This window comes from Schistocerca americana, chromosome 8 (assembly GCF_021461395.2).
Source record: "Schistocerca americana isolate TAMUIC-IGC-003095 chromosome 8, iqSchAmer2.1, whole genome shotgun sequence".
NCBI lineage: Eukaryota > Metazoa > Arthropoda > Insecta > Orthoptera > Acrididae > Schistocerca > Schistocerca americana.
Genome location: NC_060126.1, coordinates 390,753,952 through 390,776,421, shown reverse-complemented (window position 1 = coordinate 390,776,421; position 22,470 = coordinate 390,753,952). Strand labels below are relative to the sequence as shown.

At 44.3% G+C, this 22,470-nt stretch overlaps 1 protein-coding gene across 1 annotated transcript in view; it reads left to right on the top strand.

The window, feature by feature from the left end:
- LOC124545882 (protein lethal(3)malignant blood neoplasm 1) overlaps positions 1 to 4,394 on the top strand; it is a 153,828-nt gene extending 149,434 nt beyond the window's left edge. Inside the window, exon 6 of the mRNA XM_047124843.1 lies at positions 4,096 to 4,394. Coding sequence (XP_046980799.1) covers positions 4,096 to 4,336 — 241 coding nt within the window. The 3' untranslated portion in view covers positions 4,337 to 4,394. The remainder of the gene's footprint in view (positions 1 to 4,095) is intronic.
- Positions 4,395 to 22,470: the final 18,076 nt, after the last annotated feature.

Genomic DNA, 22,470 nt, shown 5'->3' with positions numbered 1-22,470 from the left:
GTGAGTGTTTCTTGATTATCAGAGTAGCTCATCAGAAGATTATCTTGGGAATTTGTCACCGTATAGAGTAGGGTAAACATAGTCATGTGTAGGGACTGTGGTTGTTGTGAGCGGACGCAAGGAGAATTGGCCACTCTTCGGGGGCAGGTGGAGGCTTTGTCTGTTGGGCTCATCGAGCTCGAGGCGCAGGCGTAGGCTCGTAGTGGCGTTGGGGCAACTGTGGTGAGACCTATGCCTACTTCGGTGGCCTTGGAATCACATGGAACCCCTGATGTCGCTGCGTCTTCCGGCAGTGAGCATCTTACCGGTCAGCCATCACTCCAGGGTGAATGGCGGACAGTGGTGGGCTCGCGCGTGCCTGGCCGAAAGGCAAAGGTGGGATCTGGCCGCGTGGCAGCTGCCTTACCCCTTTCCAACAGGTACGGGGTGCTTCCTAGTGGTGATGACATCGTTTCCGAGCCACCACAGGATGCCTCGCCTGTTGGGCCAGTGGCCGATTCTCCGGCAAGGTCCCGACAGTCACAGAGGGCGGGCCTATTAGTTATAGGGAGCTCCAACGTTAGGCGGTTATGGAGCCCCTCAGGAAAATAGCGGGTAGGTCGGGGAAGAATGCCAGTGTGCACTCGGTGTGCTCGCCGGGGGGTCTCGTCCGTAATGTGGAGGAGGCCCTTCCGGCAGCTATTGAACGCACTGGGTGTGACCGGCTGCAGATAGTAGCACATGTCGGACCGAATGACGCCTGCCGCTTGGATTCTGAGGCCATCCTTGGTTCCTTCCGGCGGCTGGCTGATTTGGTGAAGACAACCAGCATCGCACGCGGAGTGCAAGCTGAGCTTAATATCTGCAGCATAGTGCCCAGAGTCGATCGCGGTCCTCTGGTTTGGAGCCGTGTGGAGGGTCTAAACCAGAGGCTCAGACGACTCTGCGACTATAATGGTTGCAAATTCATCGACCTCCGTTATTGGGTGGAGAACTGTAGGGCCCCCCTAGACAGGTCAGGCGTGCACTACACACCGGAAGCAGCTACTAGGGTAGCAGAGTACGTGTGGCGTGCACACGGGGGTTTTTTAGGTTAGAGGGATCCCCCCTTGGGCGAAACGATAAAATACCTGACGGCTTACCAGAGAGGACATTATCATCGTTGATAAAGAACGTCCGTCTTCAGAGACCAAAAACAGGAAAAGTTAACGTAATATTGGTAAACTGCAGGAGTATCCAGGGCAAGGTTCCTGAATTAGTATCTCTTATTGAAGGAAATAGTGCGCATATAGTATTAGGAACGGAAAGTTGGTTAAAACCGGAAGTGAACAGTAACGAAATCCTAGACACAGAATGGAATATATACCGCAAGGATAGGATAAACGCCAATGGTGGAGGAGTATTTATAGCAGTAAAGAATTCAATAATATCCAGTGAAGTTATTAGCGAATGCGAATGTGAAATAATCTGGGTTAAGTTAAGTATCAAAGGTGGGTCAGATATGATAGTCGGATGCTTCTATAGACCACCTGCATCAGCAACCGTAGTAGTTGAGCGCCTCAGAGAGAACCTGCAGAACGTCGTGAAGAAGTTTCGTGATCATACTATTGTAATAGGGGGAGACTTCAATCTACCAGGTATAGAATGGGATAGTCACACAATCAGAACTGGAGCCAGGGACAGAGACTCTTGTGACATTATCCTGACTGCCTTGTCCGAGAATTACTTCGAGCAGATAGTTAGAGAACCAACTCGTGAAGCTAACGTTTTAGACCTCATAGCAACAAATAGACCGGAACTTTTCGACTCCGTGAATGTAGAAGAGGGTATCAGTGATCATAAGTCAGTGGTTGCATCAATGACTACAAGTGTAATAAGAAATGCCAAGAAAGGAAGGAAAATATATTTGCTTAACAAGAGTGATAGGGCACAAATCGCAGAATATCTGAGTGACCACCATCAAACGTTCATTTCTGAGGAAGAGGATGTGGAACAAAAATGGAAAAAATTCAGAAACATCGTCCAGTACGCCTTAGATAAGTTCGTACCGACTAAGGTCCAAAGCGAGGGGAAAGATCCACCGTGGTATAACAATCATGTACGAAAGGTACTACGGAAACAAAGAAAGCTTCATCATAGGTTTAAGAGTAGTCGAATCATAGCTGATAAGGAAAAGCTGAACGAAGCGAAAAAGAGCGTAAAGACAGCAATGAGAGAAGCATTCAACGAATTCGAACATAAAACATTGGCAAACAATCTAAACAAGAACCCTAAAAAGTTTTGGTCATATGTAAAATCGGTAAGCGGATCTAAATCCCCTATTCAGTCACTCGTTGACCACGATGGCACCGAAACAGAGGACGACCGAAGAAAGGCAGAAATACTGAATTCAGTGTTCCGAAACTGTTTCACTGCGGAAAATCGTAACACGGTCCCTGACTTCAGCCGTCGCACGGACGCCAAAATGGAAAATATTGAAATAAACGATATCGGAATTGAAAAACAACTGCTATCACTTAGTAGCGGAAAAGCATCCGGACCAGACGAGATACCCTTAAGATTCTACAGTGATTATGCTAAAGAACTTGCCCCCTTTCTATCAGCAATTTATCGTAGATCGCTGGAAGAACGTAAAGTACCTAGCGACTGGAAGAAAGCGCAGGTCGTTCCCATTTTCAAGAAGGGTCATAAATCAGATGCGAATAATTATAGGCCTATTTCGCTTACGTCAATCTGTTGTAGAATAATGGAACATGTTTTGTGTTCTCGTATTATGACGTTCTTAGATAATACAAATCTCCTTCATCATAACCAACATGGATCCCGCAAACAGAGATCATGTGAAACTCAGCTCGCCCTATTTGCCCAAGAAATTCACAGTGCCGTAGACACTGGCGAGCAGATTGATGCCGTATTCCTGGACTTCAGGAAGGCATTTGATACGGTTCCGCACTTACGTTTAGTGAAAAAAATACGAGCTTACGGAATATCGGACCAGGTTTGTGATTGGATTCAGGATTTCCTAGAAGAAAGAACACAACATGTCATTCTTAACGGTTCAAAATCTGCAGATGTAGAGGTAATTTCGGGAGTACCGCAGGGAAGCGTGATAGGACCTTTATTGTTTACAATATACATAAATGACTTAGTTGACAACATCGGTAGCTCCGTGAGGCTATTTGCAGATGACACGGTTGTCTACAAGAAAGTAGCAACATCAGAAGACTCGTACGTACTCCAGGAGGACCTGCAGAGGATTAATGCATGGTGCGACAGCTGGCAGCTTTCCCTAAACGTAGATAAATGTAATATAATGCGCATACATAGGGGCAGAAATCCATTCCAGTACGATTATGCCATAGGTGGTAAATCATTGGAAGCGGTAACGACCGTAAAATACTTAGGAGTTACTATCCGGAGCGATCTGAAGTGGAATGATCACAAAAAACAAATTGTGGGAAAAGCAGGCGCCAGGTTGAGATTCATAGGAAGAATTCTAAGAAAATGTGACTCATCGACGAAAGAAGTAGCTTACAAAACGCTTGTTCGTCCGATTCTTGAGTATTGCTCATCAGTATGGGACCCTTACCAGGTTGGATTAATAGAAGAGATAGACATGATCCAGCGAAAAGCAGCGCGATTCGTCATGGGGACATTTAGTCAGCGCGAGAGCGTTACGGAGATGCTGAACAAGCTCCAGTGGCGGACACTTCAAGAAAGGCGTTACGCAATACGGAGAGGTTTATTATCGAAATTACGAGAGAGCACATTCCGGGAAGAGATGGGCAACATATTACTACCGCCCACATATATCTCGCGTAATGATCACAACGAAAAGATCCGAGAAATTAGAGCAAATACGGAGACTTACAAGCAGTCGTTCTTCCCACGCACAATTCGTGAATGGAACAGGGAAGGGGGGATCAGATAGTGGTACAATAAGTACCCTCCGCCACACACCGTAAGGTGGCTCGCGGAGTATAGATGTAGATGTAGATGTAGATGTGTAGCAATTTTAATGGCTTGTAGTGTGTCATTTTTTCACTCAAATAACTTTCAGCATGTGTTAAGTTGTGACGTGTCACTGCGCTGTACGGGTGTGCTCACGTGCTGCAGGTTCAACTACACGCTGCCGTACCACGGCCACAACGAGGAGGGCTACCGCAGCGGCAATAAGGTGGGCGGCTACTTCGCGGACGGCCGCGACGGCGTCGGCCGCAGCGTCAAGTACCTGGCCAACGAGTTCGGCTACCAGCCCAACATCACGCTGGTCGACCTGCGGCCCGACCAGGCCCACACCGAGGAGGACGAGCGCAACGCGCCGTTGCTCGGATACAAGTTCGAGTGGCTCTACTGAACAACTCCCTCCAAGCAGTCGCTCTCACTGCAAGACACTCTGCCTCAGACAGCGCTCCATACAACCCCTTCACCGTAGCTACTTTAAAATTGCAGATGCGTTCTATCTGCATTGCAGATGCGTTCTATCTGCAGGCATTTCTTCTGTGGTGAATCATCCCACCATTTACACAGGGTGTTTCACAATTCATGCTACACACTTCTAGGGGTTCTAGAGGGAACTTAGTATATCAAGTATTACCTAGGAACTCATGTCCGGAAACGTCAAAACTATAGACACCGGGACCTGTAAATGTGCCCTCTACAACCTCTAGAAGTGTGTAAAATGAATTCTGAAACATCCTGTAGAATACCACAACTTCTCATTGTTTTTCTCTGTCTATCACCAGTATTTCTAACGATTGTTGTTCAACCATATTACACAGTATCACACGCCATAACATGACTAATTATCATAAAGGTTTAGTCATCACTTCGGAAGGTAAAGTTAGGCAATTAATTATTCTTTGTTTGCAGCTACGCGTGTGTTATCCTGATACATCGAAATCTCAGCGCCACAGTACCCTAGGACGCGTAGTGTAAGCAAAACATAACGGCGCAGCACATTGATATAGTGGAGAATCGTACGATAGTTCGTTTACGGCATTTGAAGCGAAATAACACTGCAACAGAAAAATTGCGTCAAGATTTCCGTAGGTGTCTGCATTGGCCTAAGACAATGAAACATTTCTGCTGCTGCCGAAAACTAATTACCACGCGATACTCCACTGAATCAATGGTCTGCGCCATTTGGTTTAGCCTGCTCTGGGGTGCTAGACTACAGTGGTGCGGAGCGTACCTGCAAACAAGCAAATATTTAATTACGTAACTTCATGAATACCCTTCGTATAGTGACTTCGATATCAGTCTTGTGACTGGTTTCGTGCAATTCTCTACACCTCCTCCTTCTTTGACAGACTCTTCGTCACTTAGTAGCAGTTACAACTAATATACTGAATTATTTCTTGTATATATTCGAATCTCTGTCCCTCCCTATAATTTTTTCCTCTGTTGTCCGCTCTACTAACATGCAATTTATTCCGTGCCCTAACATTCTCGTTCTAGTTATATTTTTTTTCCATATAGTCCTATCCTCGTCGATTTTGCGCAGAATCGCCACATTTATTACCTCATCATCATCATAATCACATCACCATCTTCATCATCATCATAATCATCGGGGCTGCTTTCAGCTGCCCAGGTAGGATGTTACCTAAGCAATTTGCCTCCACCTCCTACTGTTGCTAGCTTTCCTTTCTCACCACAGCATCTTATTGTCTTTACTTTCCCTTCAACGCCTTCTTTAGTCTCGTCGAGGAACCTCTTTCATGGACGTCCAACTTGTTTTGTCTTGGCGCGTTCCTTTCCACCTACTAATGAGGGTATACGATGGTGTGCATCCGCGTTGAGCTCCCTATGGCTAATTCCATGGTCTACATCAACTAACTTACCAGACCGGCTATTTTCAGCTTCCTTCTATATTACCAGATATCAAATGCACGGATTACCTTCTCTTCATGGTCCACTTCCATACTTACAGTTAACTCATCTCACCACCTTCCATTCCATCGACGAACCCAATGTCTCCACGCTCTCACTTTCTTGCTGTATTACCATTCGAATATCACCACACTGTCAAAATATTTTCTCAGAAACTCCATGAGCATTGCTAGAATACACGTTACTTCCTCTTCATTTCATATCTTTACCACTGCGTTGCTCCACAATGAATCTTTCACCTTGCAGGAGTGTGTGTGCATGTGTGTGTGTGTGTGTGTGTGTGTGTGTGTGTGTGTGTGTGTGTGTGTAAGAGAGAGAGAGAGAGAGAGTGAGAGTTCATGCTGTAATGAAACTTTACAAGATGGGAAAACCGTGAGCTGCGTCGGGTTTCGAATCGTAAGCTTAACCATTGGCCGACAAGGTTCTTAATCACTGAGCAACTCAGGCACGCCTCATGAAACGTTTCAAGGATTCAGTACCAGTAACATTTACCGAATTACCAAATTGCACAGAATCTCTCCTACCCTCTTGAAAAATGTGCTTTCGTGGAGTATGTGTTAGCCAGAACGCGATGATTGGTTTCAGGATGGTTCTTTCACCCTGGCGACGAATGTACGCTGCAAAAATTTCAGAACAAGGACAAGTTATAGATCCTCTCACGTAATCTATTTAAGTTTGCAGTAAACGCAGATAATGGTCTACACTTCGCTACAGAGTGAAAGATTAAATTTTCAAACAAAAACAGCATTCGCCTGCCATTTCCTGTCCCTTAGGATTGCTAGTCAAAGAATGCTTGGTGTCTTTAGATATCACGAGATATGTGCTCGAAGACTGTGCAATTGAAGAGTGCCTGGTTGGAGTACTTCCTTGTTGCTAAAAATTTTTCGTTCTTTTCCGAAAAGAGATTCATTTCATTATCAATTTAACAACTTCGACTTCAAAGTAGCTTTCTTGCTCACTACTAATTACAAAATCCTACTCTCGATAACCTGTCTTTATACAAGCATTATCTCCAATCTTTCTTGTTACTCTCGTTTATAAATAATTTAAAGTTTCCCTCGTATCATATCTAATTACCTGTATGGAGAGGGAAAACGCTCTAAGACTTCGATAAGTACAAACGCAACTCCTTATTTTAAAAGCTATTGCTATTTTATTTCATATCATGTGGACTGCCCTGCGTTCACCGCACTTTGTGTTCGCAGAAATTATAAAAGTGCAAGAATACAGACTACACGCCAAATCTACAAGCAATCTTAGAGCAAGAGACGTTGTCTTGCTTGCCAGCTTTGGTAAACACGAATCATTTGTTGATATGATGATACTGAAATCAATGTAAATGAAATATACTGTACATTTGTATATTTAAAAAATGTAATAAATCTCTTTTGTACTAAACTGGGACTTTAGTGACATATTTTTTTTAAGAAATGGTCAGTGTTTTAATGATGACATCACTTTGATTTTCTGCCATGGTGGCCCAGGGCCAACATCATACGCCAGAGGTAAGTAAATCACTCCTATTTCCTACTGTGATTGGAAGCGTTGTTACGTTTATAGATGGAATCCGGATCCAGATATAAGTACTTCATCCATGATTAATGATCAGCTGGTACCTCCAACTCATCTTCATTTCTCGCTGCACCTTTTGCGTTTGAAAACAACTGTTCACTAGATTTTAGGATTCATTAAAATCCGCCGGTGAGAACAACAAACACCGTGGTAAATAACTAACATTTCAGTTGTACCACAAAATTTATCGGTTACACATTAAGTCACTTGATATTTAACCAAATGATAACGTGGAATGATTTGCAACACGGTTTTCATGGAAATACACGATATTTCATAACGATATCAGTGAGCGTTATGAATGTTGCTGAAGTACAGAGCTGTATTTCTGTCGGGATGAAACAGTGAGGAGATGAAAATAACTATCAAGCGTTGCGTCTATCTGTGAACGATAAGGACACTCCATTGAAAAATGTGTGTTTGTCATAGATGTATCAAAAAAATGTTTAAATGTGTGTGAATTGTTAAGCGACCAAACTGCTGAGGTCATCGGTCCTTAGGCTTACACACTACTTAAACTAACTTCAACTAACAAAACACACACACACACACACACACACACACACACACACACACACACACACACCCATGCCGGAGGGAGGACTCAAACCTCCGGCGGGAGGGGCCGCGCAATCCGTGACATGGCGCTTCTAACCGCTAGGCCAGTCCGGCCAGCGTAAATGTATCAACATCAACAAAACCACAATAATGACCCGTAGAATACCCACTGGAACATTGTCTAAGGCAGGCAAATTTTAGCAATAAAAAAAATACTTCTACTTCACAATTAAAACTACACTCCTGGAAATGGAAAAAAGAACACATTGACACCGGTGTGTCAGACCCACCATACTTGCTCCGGACACTGCGAGAGGGCTGTACAAGCAATGATCACACGCACGGCACAGCGGACACACCAGGAACCGCGGTCTTGGCCGTCGAATGGCGCTAGCTGCGCAGCATTTGTGCACCGCCGCCGTCAGTGTCAGCCAGTTTGCCGTGGCATACGGAGCTCCATCGCAGTCTTTAACACTGGTAGCATGCCGCGACAGTGTGGACGTGAACCGTATGTGTAGTTGACGGACTTTGAGCGAGGGCGTATAGTGGGCATGCGGGAGGCCGGGTGGACGTACCGCCGAATTGCTCAACACGTGGGGCGTGAGGTCTCCACAGTACATCGATGTCGTCGCCAGTGGTCGGCGGAAGGTGCACGTGCCCGTCGACCTGGGACCGGACCGCAGCGACGCACGGATGCACGCCAAGACCGTAGGATCCTACGCAGTGCCGTAGGGGACCGCACCGCCACTTCCCAGCAAATTAGGGACACTGTTGCTCCTGGGGTATCGGCGAGGACCATTCGCAACCGTCTCCATGAAGCTGGGCTACGGTCCCGCACACCGTTAGGCCGTCTTCCGCTCACGCCCCAACATCGTGCAGCCCGCCTCCAGTGGTGTCGCGACAGGCGTGAATGGAGGGACGAATGGAGACGTGTCGTCTTCAGCGATGAGAGTCGCTTCTGCCTTGGTGCCAATGATGGTCGTATGCGTGTTTGGCGCCGTGCAGGTGAGCGCCACAATCAGGACTGCATACGACCGAGGCACACAGGGCCAACACCCGGCATCATGGTGTGGGGAGCGATCTCCTACACTGGCCGTACACCACTGGTGATCGTCGAGGGGACACTGAATAGTGCACTGTACATCCAAACCGTCATCGAACCCATCGTTCTACCATTCCTAGACCGGCAAGGGAACTTGCTGTTCCAACAGGACAATGCACGTCCGCATGTATCCCGTGCCACCCAACGTGCTCTAGAAGGTGTAAGTCAACTACCCTGGCCAGCAAGATCTCCGGATCTGTCCCCCATTGAGCATGTTTGGGACTGGATGAAGCGTCGTCTCACGCGGTCTGCACGTCCAGCACGAACGCCGGTCCAACTGATGCTCCAGGTGGAAATGGCATGGCAAGCCGTTCCACAGGACTACATCCAGCATCTCTACGATCGTCTCCATGGGAGAATAGCAGCCTGCATTGCTGCGAAAGGTGGATATACACTGTACTAGTGCCGACATTGTGCATGCTCTGTTGCCTGTGTCTATGTGCCTGTGGTTCTGTCAGCGTGATCATGTGATGTATCTGACCCCAGGAATGTGTCAATAAAGTTTCCCCTTCCTGGGACAATGAATTCACGGTGTTCTTATTTCAATTTCCAGGAGTGTATTTTACTATCAGTCAAGCAACTTCGTAATCTTAATCTGTAATGCAGTGATCCGTGGAAATTATCCGCGTGGAAATGCGAGCAGCATACATCCACAATGGTACAGCTTGAGCAAGACTTCACTCTTATAGTCATCCACAAATAAACATACAAACAAACGACACATACGTGTATTTCTCCTTTCCCTATATTCTACCACTAACTAATCAAACTAGGTCTAGCTCTCCGGTTCTGGTGAAGGTTTTTGGGAGGCAAATACCAGAGTTGAAATCCCCACTCAGAACTTTTCAATTGGGAAAACACTATACCAAATGTGTAAAGACAAGACAAGTGGCAGGTCTGATAACTCAACGCTATCTACAGGACGTGACTCAATGACCTTCCTTCTATTGAGCAGGTTCTATCTTGAGTGCGGTCAGTTTTTGGAAGTACTAGTAGTGGGCGACCAGACTCTTGTGTCTAACATTCCACTTCTTCTTTCTGGACTACGAATTTCTCATAATTAAGGATATGTGAACCATGAAGGTAAAATACCAGTACGAGATCAGAATTTACAACAAAATATCGAATTTATTGTTTATTTCTCTCTGCTCCTTTACAAAAGAACATGACGGATATTAATATATATCTCCTTAAAAAATACCATCATAACAGCCCCGCTACTTCCTTGGGCTAGCGAAATTCTATGTCTCCTTTCCAGCTACGAAGCTAATTCTCAAGAATGACTCGGCTCTCGTACAAATTCTAACGACCACCCACGATTGCTGCTAGAAGCGAACTCCTGTTATCTACGGCGCTTGAATATTTCGAGTACAGAATCTACTGTTGAGTTCATAGAGGAAGTTTTACTTACTCTCGCAGATCGCTGCTGCTTTTGATCAAGTGGTTCGTTCACATACGTCGATAAATGGTTGAGCAAAGGAAAAAAGTATCATTGTAAAGGAAGGCACTTCGTTTTTTTGCGGAATAAGGAATAGATGCCCTGTTGCTGTTACACTGTTCATCTACTGTGTACCAGTAACCAGTAAGTGGCATCAAATTAAATAAAAGTATTATCAAAAATACGTTAAGTACATTTTGAAATAAAAGTTAGCTAAATTAATATAAAATTCCGTTGTAAATAACAAATAAATAATAAAATAAAAATAAATAAAATAAATTATAAACAATAAAAGAGTGTAGGCAACAGGAGTGGGCTAGAGTACAGGTGGACGGTAACTTCAATTGTCTCGCATCTGCAGATGACATAGTACTACTAAGTGAATCAGAGCATGAGTTGAAAGGAATGTACCAGAAAATGGACAATTATGCACAGAAGGTAGGGCTCCAAGTGGATCAAGCCAAAACAGGTTTCATGCAATTAGGAAGACGACAAGAGCAGGAAGAATTTGTTGAGATAGATGGCAAGAGGTTCGAGAGAGTACACCGGTTCAAATACTTGGGATCTTGGTTTACCACGGACAAAAACATAAAAATGGACATCAAGGAAAGAATACCAGTGGGAATGAAATGCATACATTCCCTCAGAGAGGCGCTCTGCTCTAAATCGATCTCAGTGAACACTAGGATGAAAATCTACAACATAGTTATATGCCCAGCAGTAATGCACGGTTCAGAAACATAGAGCATGACTAAGCGAGAAAAGGAAAAAACTATTAATATTTGAAAGAAGAGTAATGAGGAAGATATGGGGACCCGTTTTAGATAACGGAGAATGCAGGAGGAGGAAAAACGAGGAAATCTACCTTCTGATGCGACAGCCAACTATCCTACAGAAGATAAAGAGCAAAAGAATACAGTGAGCGGGCCATGTAGCCCGTATGCCAGAAGGAAGACAAAAATGGCTCCGAGCACTATGGGACTTAACATTTAAGGTCATTAGTCCCCTAGAACTTATAACTATTTAAACCTAACTAACCAAAGAACATCACACACATCCATGTCCAAGGCAGGATTCGAACCTGCGACCGTAGCGGTCGCACGGTTCCAGACTGAAGCGCCTAGAACAGCTCGGCCACACCGGCCGGCCCAGATGGAAGACAGGCGAAGATGGTACTAGAGGGGAAACCAAACACCAAACGCCCCGTTGGACTACCAAGGCAGCGCTGGATGGACGACCTGGCGAAGGACCTGGAAGCCCTGGGGACTGAAGACAGCTGGAGGAACAGGGCACAAAACAGGAAGGAATGGAGGCAGTTTGTAGAAGCAGCGAGTGGTCTGCAGGGCCTGTGATCGCTGGATATCTATCTCCCGGTTTCAGTGCAGGTAAAATTATCAGCACACTAAAGAAACGAAATTCCTTCGCAAATATCACTTGAACCATGGTGGAAGAGCTTCCGTTTCCTGTTCATGTCCGTAGATGGAAATGCGACTGCCTTGGAAATCTGGATAAGCAGTAATATCTTGTTCAGCCTTTGTCACAGCTGAAGATGGAAGATATCTTCTGAAGCACGTAGTGTGAGGAATGAATCAAATCTGTGGTTAAATTCGAACATTTTATTACTGCGTACTTTGATCTGTGTAGGAAATACGTTGCTTGGAATAATTATACATAGCAGGTAACTGCGCTTAACAAACAAAGTAATTTTGTTATTTGCGTGATCCAGTATATAGTAATCTGTAGCATCTTTGTGATGAATTTAAGAAGAAAATATAAGAGCCTTAAAACGATAAGAATATTTAATTTTAGCTCAGGACTTACTTTAAGAAATAAAAATGCATGACGAAGACCGAATCAGGAACACAAAAAGAATTTAAGAGCAAAACAGCTATTTGCAGTGATCTGTAACGAGGAGCTTACCGTGTCGATGGAAACATGTACTCAGGTACCATGGTACCTGGAGCTTCCTCTAACCACTCTAACCTTATTCCAGGGCGACGGTGTAGTTCAGTTTCATCGATATACATGTGGAGAGCGGGGTACTGAAGGAGGATGCTCATGACCGGACAGCACGTTTCTGGGTTTATGGCTGACGTAATATAGGCTCCATAACTACCTTTTCGAACGTAACCCACACAACAATACTTCAACCAACCGACTTACTACTGCCCTGTTGGGAAGAGGGAGAATCCCTTGCACAGCGAATGGTCCCTTGAAACGGATATAGAGCCCAAATCACTTCTGTCTACTAAAAGGGTATAAGATCTAATGAGCATAATTACAGACGAGTATGGGTGACGTCCATTGTAGGGTCCAAGTCCATATACTAAGGTCGGTTGTTAATGGTGTGAAATGCGTCAGTCAATCCATCCATATGATTTCTGGTTTTATAAAGTTGGACTTTCTTGCTTGAGTTTTGCAGCAGAAGCTTGAGGACGGCAGTTGAGTCTTTACTTCCAAAGTTAGCCTAAGCCGTGACTGAGGTTGGTCGTTATAGGATCGGGTTTTCCTAACAGACGCCCTCGCGGTTGGCTACTTCAATTCCACGCGCGATGGTCACATTGGCCGTTGAACCGGAGGAAAATTTTGAGGACAAGGAAACAGGCGTCAACTCTCCATTCTTATGACTGGAGGAGGCGTGTGGTACCACTGAAAAATTCGTTTTTTTTTTTAGTGGTCAGCTCGCCCACTCAAAGATTTTTCAGTCTATGTGCACGGAGGCGAGGCAGTTCGATTATGTACAGAGTTAGCCAGTTGAACAAGACTCGCTGAACTGGCCTGTGCTGAGTTCGAGGCGTCACTTCTGTGCATGTTTTTAAGGCGATTTTGGGTGGGAGTTAGCTCAGATTTTTCGAGTCAGGAACTCTCTGTAATTGTAATGTTATCTGACAGAAGCAGTATGGGATGATAATTTTGTTGTCACTTTACTAAGTTCAGTTCATGAATCGTAATTGCGAATGAGTTTCGTGTTTCTTCCTGCTGCGTGGCAGAAGCTAGTTTTTTAACGACGCAACTTTTTGCTATAAAATGGGGTATATTATCTTCGGTTGTTCTGTGAATGTTTGAAAAAAAATGAGCGTTTGGCCGGGAGGCCCCTAACGGAGCAGGTCCGGCCGCCTTGGTGCAGGTCTTATTACATTCGACGCCACACTGGGCGACCCGCGCGCCGGATGGGGATAAAATGATGATGAAGACAACACAACACCCAGTCCCTGAGCGGAGAAAATCCCCGACCCAGCCAGGAATCGGACCCGGGCCCCTTAGGACGGCAGTGTGTCACGCTGACTCTTTTTTATCTCATTTTGTTCTATATAGTTCGTCGAATTTGTTGGTGGCGGACGTCCGATGACACCCGTTCAGGTTTTTCGTAGGTCCATTCACTCAGTTTTTTTTGTTACAGAGGGTAGCTAAACCCTCTGACCGAACACGCTGAGCTACCGTGCTGGCTAAAATTTGGATGTTGCGAGACACGAACTAACGGCATAACACGCGAATTTTCGAATCGGTAATGCTACTCACGACGCTACAGCGACTTGGAGTTTCGCGTCTTTGCGTGTTAGCGCATGTGCGTCCTTGTTGCGTACTTGATCCAGCCTACGATGACTAATACATTTTGCTCGTACGCAAACGCAGTGGTAACATTTTATGCGTGTTACGTGCTTAATGAAGGTCACGCGTAAGCTCCGCTTTGTAAATAAATGTCCTTAAGTACCAGTTTAGCTCGTTAAACTTTTCCCCATTGTATACAGCGTGCTCCATTGATAGAGACGGGGCTAAATATCTCACGAAATAAGCGTCAAACGAAAAAACAACAAAGACCGAAACTTGTCAAGCTAGATGAGTTTCGTTTTTTCTAGTTTTTTTGTTTCATGCTTATTTCGTGAGATATTTGGCCCGGTCGCTATCAATGGACCACCCTGTACAAATTGATCAGCCAGAACATTATGGCCACCTACCTAATAGCCAGTGCGTCTACCTTTCGCTCGGATAGCATCGGCGACGCGTCGTTGCATGGGCGGGTTTATATCTTAAGTAGGTCGGTGGTCATTATTTTCTGGCTGATAAATGTACGGAAACGATTTATCTTAAGGCAAGCAGCACTACGAGATCGCTCACTGAAAATGCAGTTACCTGTGGGGAACTATGGTCGATGTGCGAAGGAGCTGCAGAAAGACTACAGAAATGAATAAAAGCAAGAAAGTTCCTGTAACAAACCGTAAGAACCCCACAGTATCTGAAAACTGTCATCAAGTAGGACGATTAACTAAAATCGGTATTAGGAAAGTTGAATGTAAGACTTACATTTGTTGGAGGGGTTCTGGGAAAATGCGACTCATCTGTAACTGAAATCGCATACAAGACGATATGCGACAAATTGTACCAGCGTTCAGAGTTATTATCAAGTAGGTATGTAAACATAGTACAAAAGAAATCATATAGGCGCTACTAATGTCGTAAATGGGTACATCCCTTACGAAAGTGTAACAAAGATGCTAATGAAACTTAAATGGGAACATTCGCAAGAAATACGACGTATATTCTGGAAAGCGCTGTTGGGTTAATGTAAATAACTTGTTTTTGAAGAAGACAGGGAGACCATTGTGCTGATTCTGTCGTATATCTCATGTAGGGCTGGTACGAAAAGGTAAAGCGCCTAGAGATTCATACAGACAGGAAACTCGAGATCTACAATACGATGTACCCTCTACCATGCACTGTATAATTGTTTGTGGAGTAAAATGGAGGGTGGTGTACATCTACATATTTACGCCACAAACCATTATACAGTGGACCCTCCATAAGTTTGGAAACACCTAGTAATTATAGACAATGGAAAGGAAATACAGTATAAAAATGCATTTTGTTGTTTTCCAAATGTTTATTAAGCTCAAATAATAAAGAGGAAGATGCAACAATTAAATTTTCGATTCCTCGAAATAGGCACCCTTTGCTTTCATCACTGCCTTGCACACTCTCAGCATGCGCTGCGTAAGTTTTGCCAAGGTTTCAGTTGGAATTAATCTCCATTCTTGCTGCAGGACCTCCCACAATTGTGACCCACTCATGACTTCCCGTCCAATTCATCCCATAGCAGCTCGATTAGGTTACAATCAGGGGATTCTTGCGGCCTTTCTATGTTTTCAAATATTTTACGAACCTCTAGAGACTTCACATAGTTCTGACACAAGCGAGGTGTATGTTTCGGGTCGTTGTCTCGCTGCAAGACAAACCCTTTCCCAATCAGACGCAAACAAAATGTCTTAGCATGACGCTGGAGAATAGCAATAAAATCCTTTTGGTTCAGTTTTCCGTCTATTTTCACCAAATCTCCGACTTTATTCCCTCCAAAGGATCCCCATACCATCACAGAACCCCCTCCATGCTTTACAGTTGGAATTGCGCACTGAGGATTCAAGCGTTCAAGGGGTGAAACGGCATACAAATTGACGGCGTTTACTTCCAGATATTTCGAACTCTTTCCCAATCCCCAGTGTTGGTATGTCTCAGGCCACTGAAGCCTTTTCTTCTTGTTAACAGGGCGCAACAGTGGTTTCCTCGCTGCTACATAATTTCAGAGGTTGTTGCCTGCGAGGCGTCGTCTCACTGTTGAATCACTCACCGTTGTATCCCTCGTTGCGTTTAGTTCAGCAGTCAATTCACGGACAGTTTTTAATCTGTTATGTTTACTGGTCACTACCAAATACTTTTCCTGGCGTTCTGGGTGCTCCTGAGCGAGGACGATCTCCATAGGAGCCTGTTTCTCGATGCCGGTCTACGGTTTTGACAACTCCGCTCATGGAAATCATCAGTTTCTTTGCTATTTGTCGGACACAATTGCCTTCTTGGTGCAAAGTGATTACCATTACCCGTGATTCATAAGCAATCTGGCACTTTGGGGCCATTTTCAATTACTTTCGCGCAACTACAAGTGAACAGAAATGTAAACATCGTACATCTACATAGCCATGCGGTCTATTCGCGCCACCTGGCGTGTTTAGTAGAACTACTTGGACAGGTAACATCGGTTTGCATAAGCACTCCGTCTTCAGGCCACGAGTGGCCTACCGGGACCATCCGACTGCCGTGTCATCCTCAGTGGAGGATGCGGATAGGAGGGGCGTGGGGTCAGCACACTGCTCTCCCGGTCGTTATGATGGTATTCTTGACCGAAGCCGCTACTGTTCGGTCTAGTAGCTCCTCAATTGGCATCACGAGACTAAGTGCACCCCGAAAAATGGCGACAGCGCATGGTGGCTGGATGGTCACCCATCCAAGTGCAGGCCTCGCCCAACAGCGCTTAACATCGGTGATCTCATGGGAACCGGTGTATCCACTACGGCAAGGCCGTTGCCCCGGTTTGCATAAAACGGACCAATATAAGTACGTTCCAATATGTATGTATGTATATGTACAATAATTAAGTGTACAATACTGTACGTGTCATTATTAACCATTATTTGAGCTTGTTATTCCGTATTCTAACCAATAGCTCACATAGATCACTTCCATATTGCTCCGTTGTAATACGAAGCATGGTGTTTCCAAACTTATGGAGGGCAATGTAGGTGGAGATTCACTGCATCATAATTATGGTTCTCGCACCCTCGTATCCAGTGGTCAGTGTGTACCAAACGTATACCATTAGTCGTCGATCCAGACTGATCTATAGTGTTTCTGTCATTCAAAGCCGATTTTCTCCCTTCTATGCTAAGCGTTACGCGCTACGACTTGGAACTGAGTGGAAGTACACGTGGAGAGCGACGACTTCTGTGCCACACACCGAGGAAGCGGAGCTGGGTGTTTACAGCACCTCGCCTGGTGTTGACAGCATTGAATTTGCGGTGTTCAGACGTACAGTCCACCGGCATAGCTAGCCAGTGGCTCTGGTGGCCGAAGCGAGACCCTGTATGCGCTACGGATCGTGTGCCAAAACCTGTTCCGAAGAAACACAACAACAAAGGCTTGTTTTCATGGAAATTGCGGTAGCTGCCATTTTAATCAGAGGCGCCCACTTCACCACAGGTGGCGTCCATGTCGCCCTTAGGAAGCGCCGCCATTGCAACTCTACTTGCGTCTGCGACTCATGTCACTGCAAGTAGTCCATGCCGTATCCTTCCACTGTATTTAGGACGCCACACGGCCACAGCCAAAGCCTGGGCACAATCGCCTTCGGAGCCCTCTACGAGCCGCTAGCAATTTGCCGCGAGCAACGCTAGGCGACCTTTGCCTCTGCTGATTGAAGTGCCAACACCTGGTATCCAACGCTCTTAAACTTTTTCTTTGATTGTCGATTCTGGACAGCTGTCCAAACAGTGTTTCCTGTAGCCAAACAGTTTGTACTGTTACGTTCATCGTGACTGTGCTCTACGAACCTCTGATTTCAAACTTGTTATCAAACAGTTTTAGTTGCAGGGGCAACAGTCTGGATGATTGACTTATCTGGCCTTGTAACACTAACCAAAATGGCCTTGCTGTGCTGGTACTGCGAACGGCTGAAAGCAAGGGGAAACTACAGCCGTAATTTTTCCTGAAGGGCATGCAGCTTTACTGTATGGTTTAATGATGATGGCCTCCTCTTGGGTAAAATATCCCGGAAGTAAAATAGTCCCCCATTCGGATCTGCGGGCGGGGACTACTCAGAAGGCAAGCAGTGAAGGAAACAAAAGAAAAGTTCGGAGTAGGCATTAAAATCCGTGGAGAAGAAACCAAAACTTTGAGGTACGCCGATGACATTGTAATTCCGTCAGAGACAGCAAAGGACCTGGAAGAGCAGCTGAACGGAATGGGCAGTGTCTTGAAAGGAGGACATAAGATGAACATCAACAAAATCAAAACGAGGATAATGGAATGTAGTGGAATTAAATCGGGTGTTGCTGCGCGAATTAGATTAGGAAATGAGACGCTTAAAGTAGTAAAGGAGATTTGCTATTTGGGGAGCTAAATAACTGATGATGGTCGAAGTACAGAGGATATAAAATGTAGACTAGCAACGGCATGGAAAGCGTTTCTGAAGAAGAGAAATTTGTTAACATCGAGTATAGATTTAAGTTTCAGGAAGTCGTTTCTGAAAGTATTTGTATGGAATGTAGCCATGTATGGAAGTGAAACGTGGACGATAAATAGTTTAGACAAGAAGAGAATAGAAGCTTTCGAAATGTGGAGCTACAGAAGAATGCTGAAGATTAGATGGGTAGATCACATAACTAATGAGGAGGTATTGAATAGAATTGCAGAGAAGAGAAATTTGTGGCACGACTTCACTAGAAGAAGGGATCGATTGGTAGGGCATATTCTGAGGCATCAAGGGATCACCAACTTAGTGTTGGAGGAGAGCGTGGAGGATAAAAATCGTAGAGGGAGACCAAGAGATTAATACACTAAACAGATTCAGAAGGATGTAGGTTGCAGTAGGTACTGGGAGATGAATAAGCCTGCACAGGATAGAGCAGCATGGAGAGCTGCATCAAGCCAGTCTCTGGACTGAAGACCAGACACAACACACACATCAAACAGTTTGGCAGTTTCCCTATAGACTCAGGAAGTCTTGTTGTATTTCTGTGACTGAATTAACTGCAGCTCCTGTGATTCAATGATAAATGTCATTCATGTTATTGCTAATAAAGTGCTCATCGTTATTTGTCTAGCTGGGGCCCTGTCAGGTCACATCAGAATTGGAAAATGATACGCTGCAATGTGGGCGGTCTCTGCGCAGTTAGAGCCCCTGATAGTCTTGAGTCGACTCATTTCAGCACCAATTGGTTCCCCATGACGTACACCTTTGCTGTATTCCCCTAATCGGGTAAAATTTCCCTTTGAACAGCAGAGCGAATCATTTAAAAGCACCGTTTGGAAACAGGGGCTGATCTCGTTATCTTGCTAGATTGCAGACAATCAGACACAGCAACACATATAGCGAGAGCTGGTCCACATGTGAAAGTTCATCGAGAGTAGCACAGGCCGACATAAAGGTGCAATAGTGGCAGCCTCTTAGTGGATAACTATAAGGGGTAGTCAAATTAAACGAGACACATTGAACAAAGTAAGTAAACTGTTTATTATTTCAAAAGTAATCGACATAACTGTTAGTACATTTATCCCGCTGTGAGATAAGATGTGTGCACCTCTTTGTCTGAAGTAAATCGACGTCCATGAACGTCTTTCTCCAGGGCTCCAAAAGTATGGAAAACGTGTGGGGACAGATTGAGGAGTTACAGGCGATGTGGATTACAGATGGATAATTGACTCATGAACTGCTTCAGAGAACCACACACGTCCAAGGACTAAGCAATTATCGACTCGGAAAAAAGAACCATTAACTCTGCTGATCCAAAACGTCTCTCTGGAGACATCAGTGAGCAGAATGAAGATTCTGTGGCAGGCTGTGGCAACAGTGCTCCATGTGGATGTATGGATTTGCATATCTTACCAATGTGTGCTGTTCTTCTCAACTATGAAAAGAATGGAAAATGAAGGAAGATAAGTTCTTCTTAGATATGAATCCAGTAAGCAGATTCAGAAGGGTGTATGTTGCAGTCATTACCCGCAGTTGAAGAGGTTCAAATGGTTCAAATGGCTCTGAGCACTATGGGACTCAACTGCTGAGGTCATTAGTCCCCTAGAACTTAGAACTAGTTAAACCTAACTAACCTAAGGACATCACAAACATCCATGCCCGAGGCAGGATTCGAACCTGCGACCGTAGCGGTCTTAGTTGAAGAGGCTTGCAAAGGATAGAGTAGCATGGTTCAAATGGCTCTGAGCACTATGGGACTCAACTTCTGAGGTCATCAGTCCCCTAGAACTTAGAACTACTTAAACCTAACTAACCTAAGGACATCACACACATCCATGCCCGAGGCAGGATTCGAACCTGCGACCGTAGCGGTCGCGCGGTTCCAGACTTAAGCGCCTAGAACCGCTCGGCCACAGCGTCCGGCGCGCGTTTCTGAGCTGGGGCCACTTAATTCTGCAGAACTTTGTGACTAATTCCATTGCTCTTGATTGTAATTCCCTTACCTAATACAGCGAAAATCGTTAAACAAATCTTTGAGTTTGGTGTTCCCAAATAAAACAGTTTGACGTCGTAACAAAAATCTGTTCAAAATGACTTTATTTACAGATATTACTGGGAGTAATATAAAACATACATAAACATTTCAGCAACACGTTTGAAGGCTGGGTCAAATATATTTGAAAGAATTTAAAAATCAGTGATGAACATGCCACCTTAGAACGAACAATGGTGATAAACTAACTAACGCATAATTACAAGACTAGTATCAGTACACAAACTTCGTCGAGAGTGCGTGGAGAAGACATTACCCTCGAATTATGACAACTCTAATAAATTAGTGTCAAACAAGTAAACGCAAGATTCTGTAAAGAATCTAAGTCTCATCTATACTTCTGATTATTTTACGAAAGTGTTAATGTGTTACACATTTGACGTTAAGTATATAAACGAGGAAAGAGCACAGAAAAGGCTCTAAGTTATAAGGTTTTCTGGGTGTCGCTAAATGCTCTCACTACTAGACACTCGATTAATATAATCTGGGCAATTTCCATTTAGTCTTAAGCAACAGCTAGCTCTTCTCACATTTCGGTGTTTATGACCTCACATAATTTTGCAGCTAAATTCACTGGTATATGTCGATTCTCTCTGTAAATCGCGTCGTGAATACAGTCAGTAGTAAAGACGTAATAGATTAAAACGTCGTGCCTGAGGCAGTTTTAGTGCATGAATCGCGAGACTGTAGTAAGCGATAGCATCATTTCCTTTCATCAATTTGTGTGGGGGGAGGGGGGGGGGGAGGGGGGGGGAGGGGGGGGGTGTTAGTGAGTAAAAGTTTCTTACTGGTCTGAAATTATATATAAAGTTTGTTGTGAGTCACTAATTGCTCTCATTCTCATATACTGGATGAATATGATCTGGGTATTTGCGCACCATAAGTTCCGCCTCAAGATATACACACGTTTCCCAATTGCAGAACTTGTTCTGCTGTGCCAAATCTTTAACGTAAGGTTATACCTCAAAATGGGGAGATTATGATAGGATTTTAAATTTTTAAATTGGATCAATAATTATCTGAAATATTGTAACTGATATTTTTGTTGTCTCTGAAAGGTGGTGGACAGGCAACCTCCTTCTGGGATATTCCATGAATAGCGAAGGTTTTGTAACGTCTGTAAATAGCCGTTTACACGCTCAGATATATGAAGTGACTTGTCTGTACAGACAGTGTTTGCACAGACAAAAGATTCGGTGTGAATGAGGCACCGACTGAAAAATTTATCTGTGTTACTGTCTTTGTTCGGCCTGTGCGAAGTCTGGAGGCGTTTGAACTGACGCAGACCATATATGCAGACAAAATGAAATGGTATGTCACAACATGTTTCCGGAATGATGTGGATCAACGATGATGGTGATACTGTAAAACACAAATAATGTCTCTGCCCTCAAAATAGCTAAACTACCCGTCTTTTTCAATTTTTAGTTTCTTCAGAAGGCTAGCGTAGGCAACCGAGTAATAAAGTAAGGTCTGATTCAGACATTTGCGTCGAATAATGACGTCATATTACGTCTATGGACAGGCTTTAACAGTAGTTACTAAGACACCCATAGATAACGTTTAATAGCTGGCCGAGTACGTCCTACAAAATGGTGGCGACCATAGGATAGACAATTATGTTCTAAAACAGGCATAAAGCATACTAAATATTGCAGTCAGCTAATAAAATGAAATTAACGTGACATCTGCAGGTATGTGGGAGTTTTGGCTTTTAAAAAAGAGTTAATAAAGATAAGCTTATCTCAGGGCAACCAAGGCAACGAAAAATAGGACAAACGAATTAATCTGAAATAAACGGAACGAAAATATATGGAAAAATGCGAAATTGGAATAGAATACTTCACTTGAGTTATGCA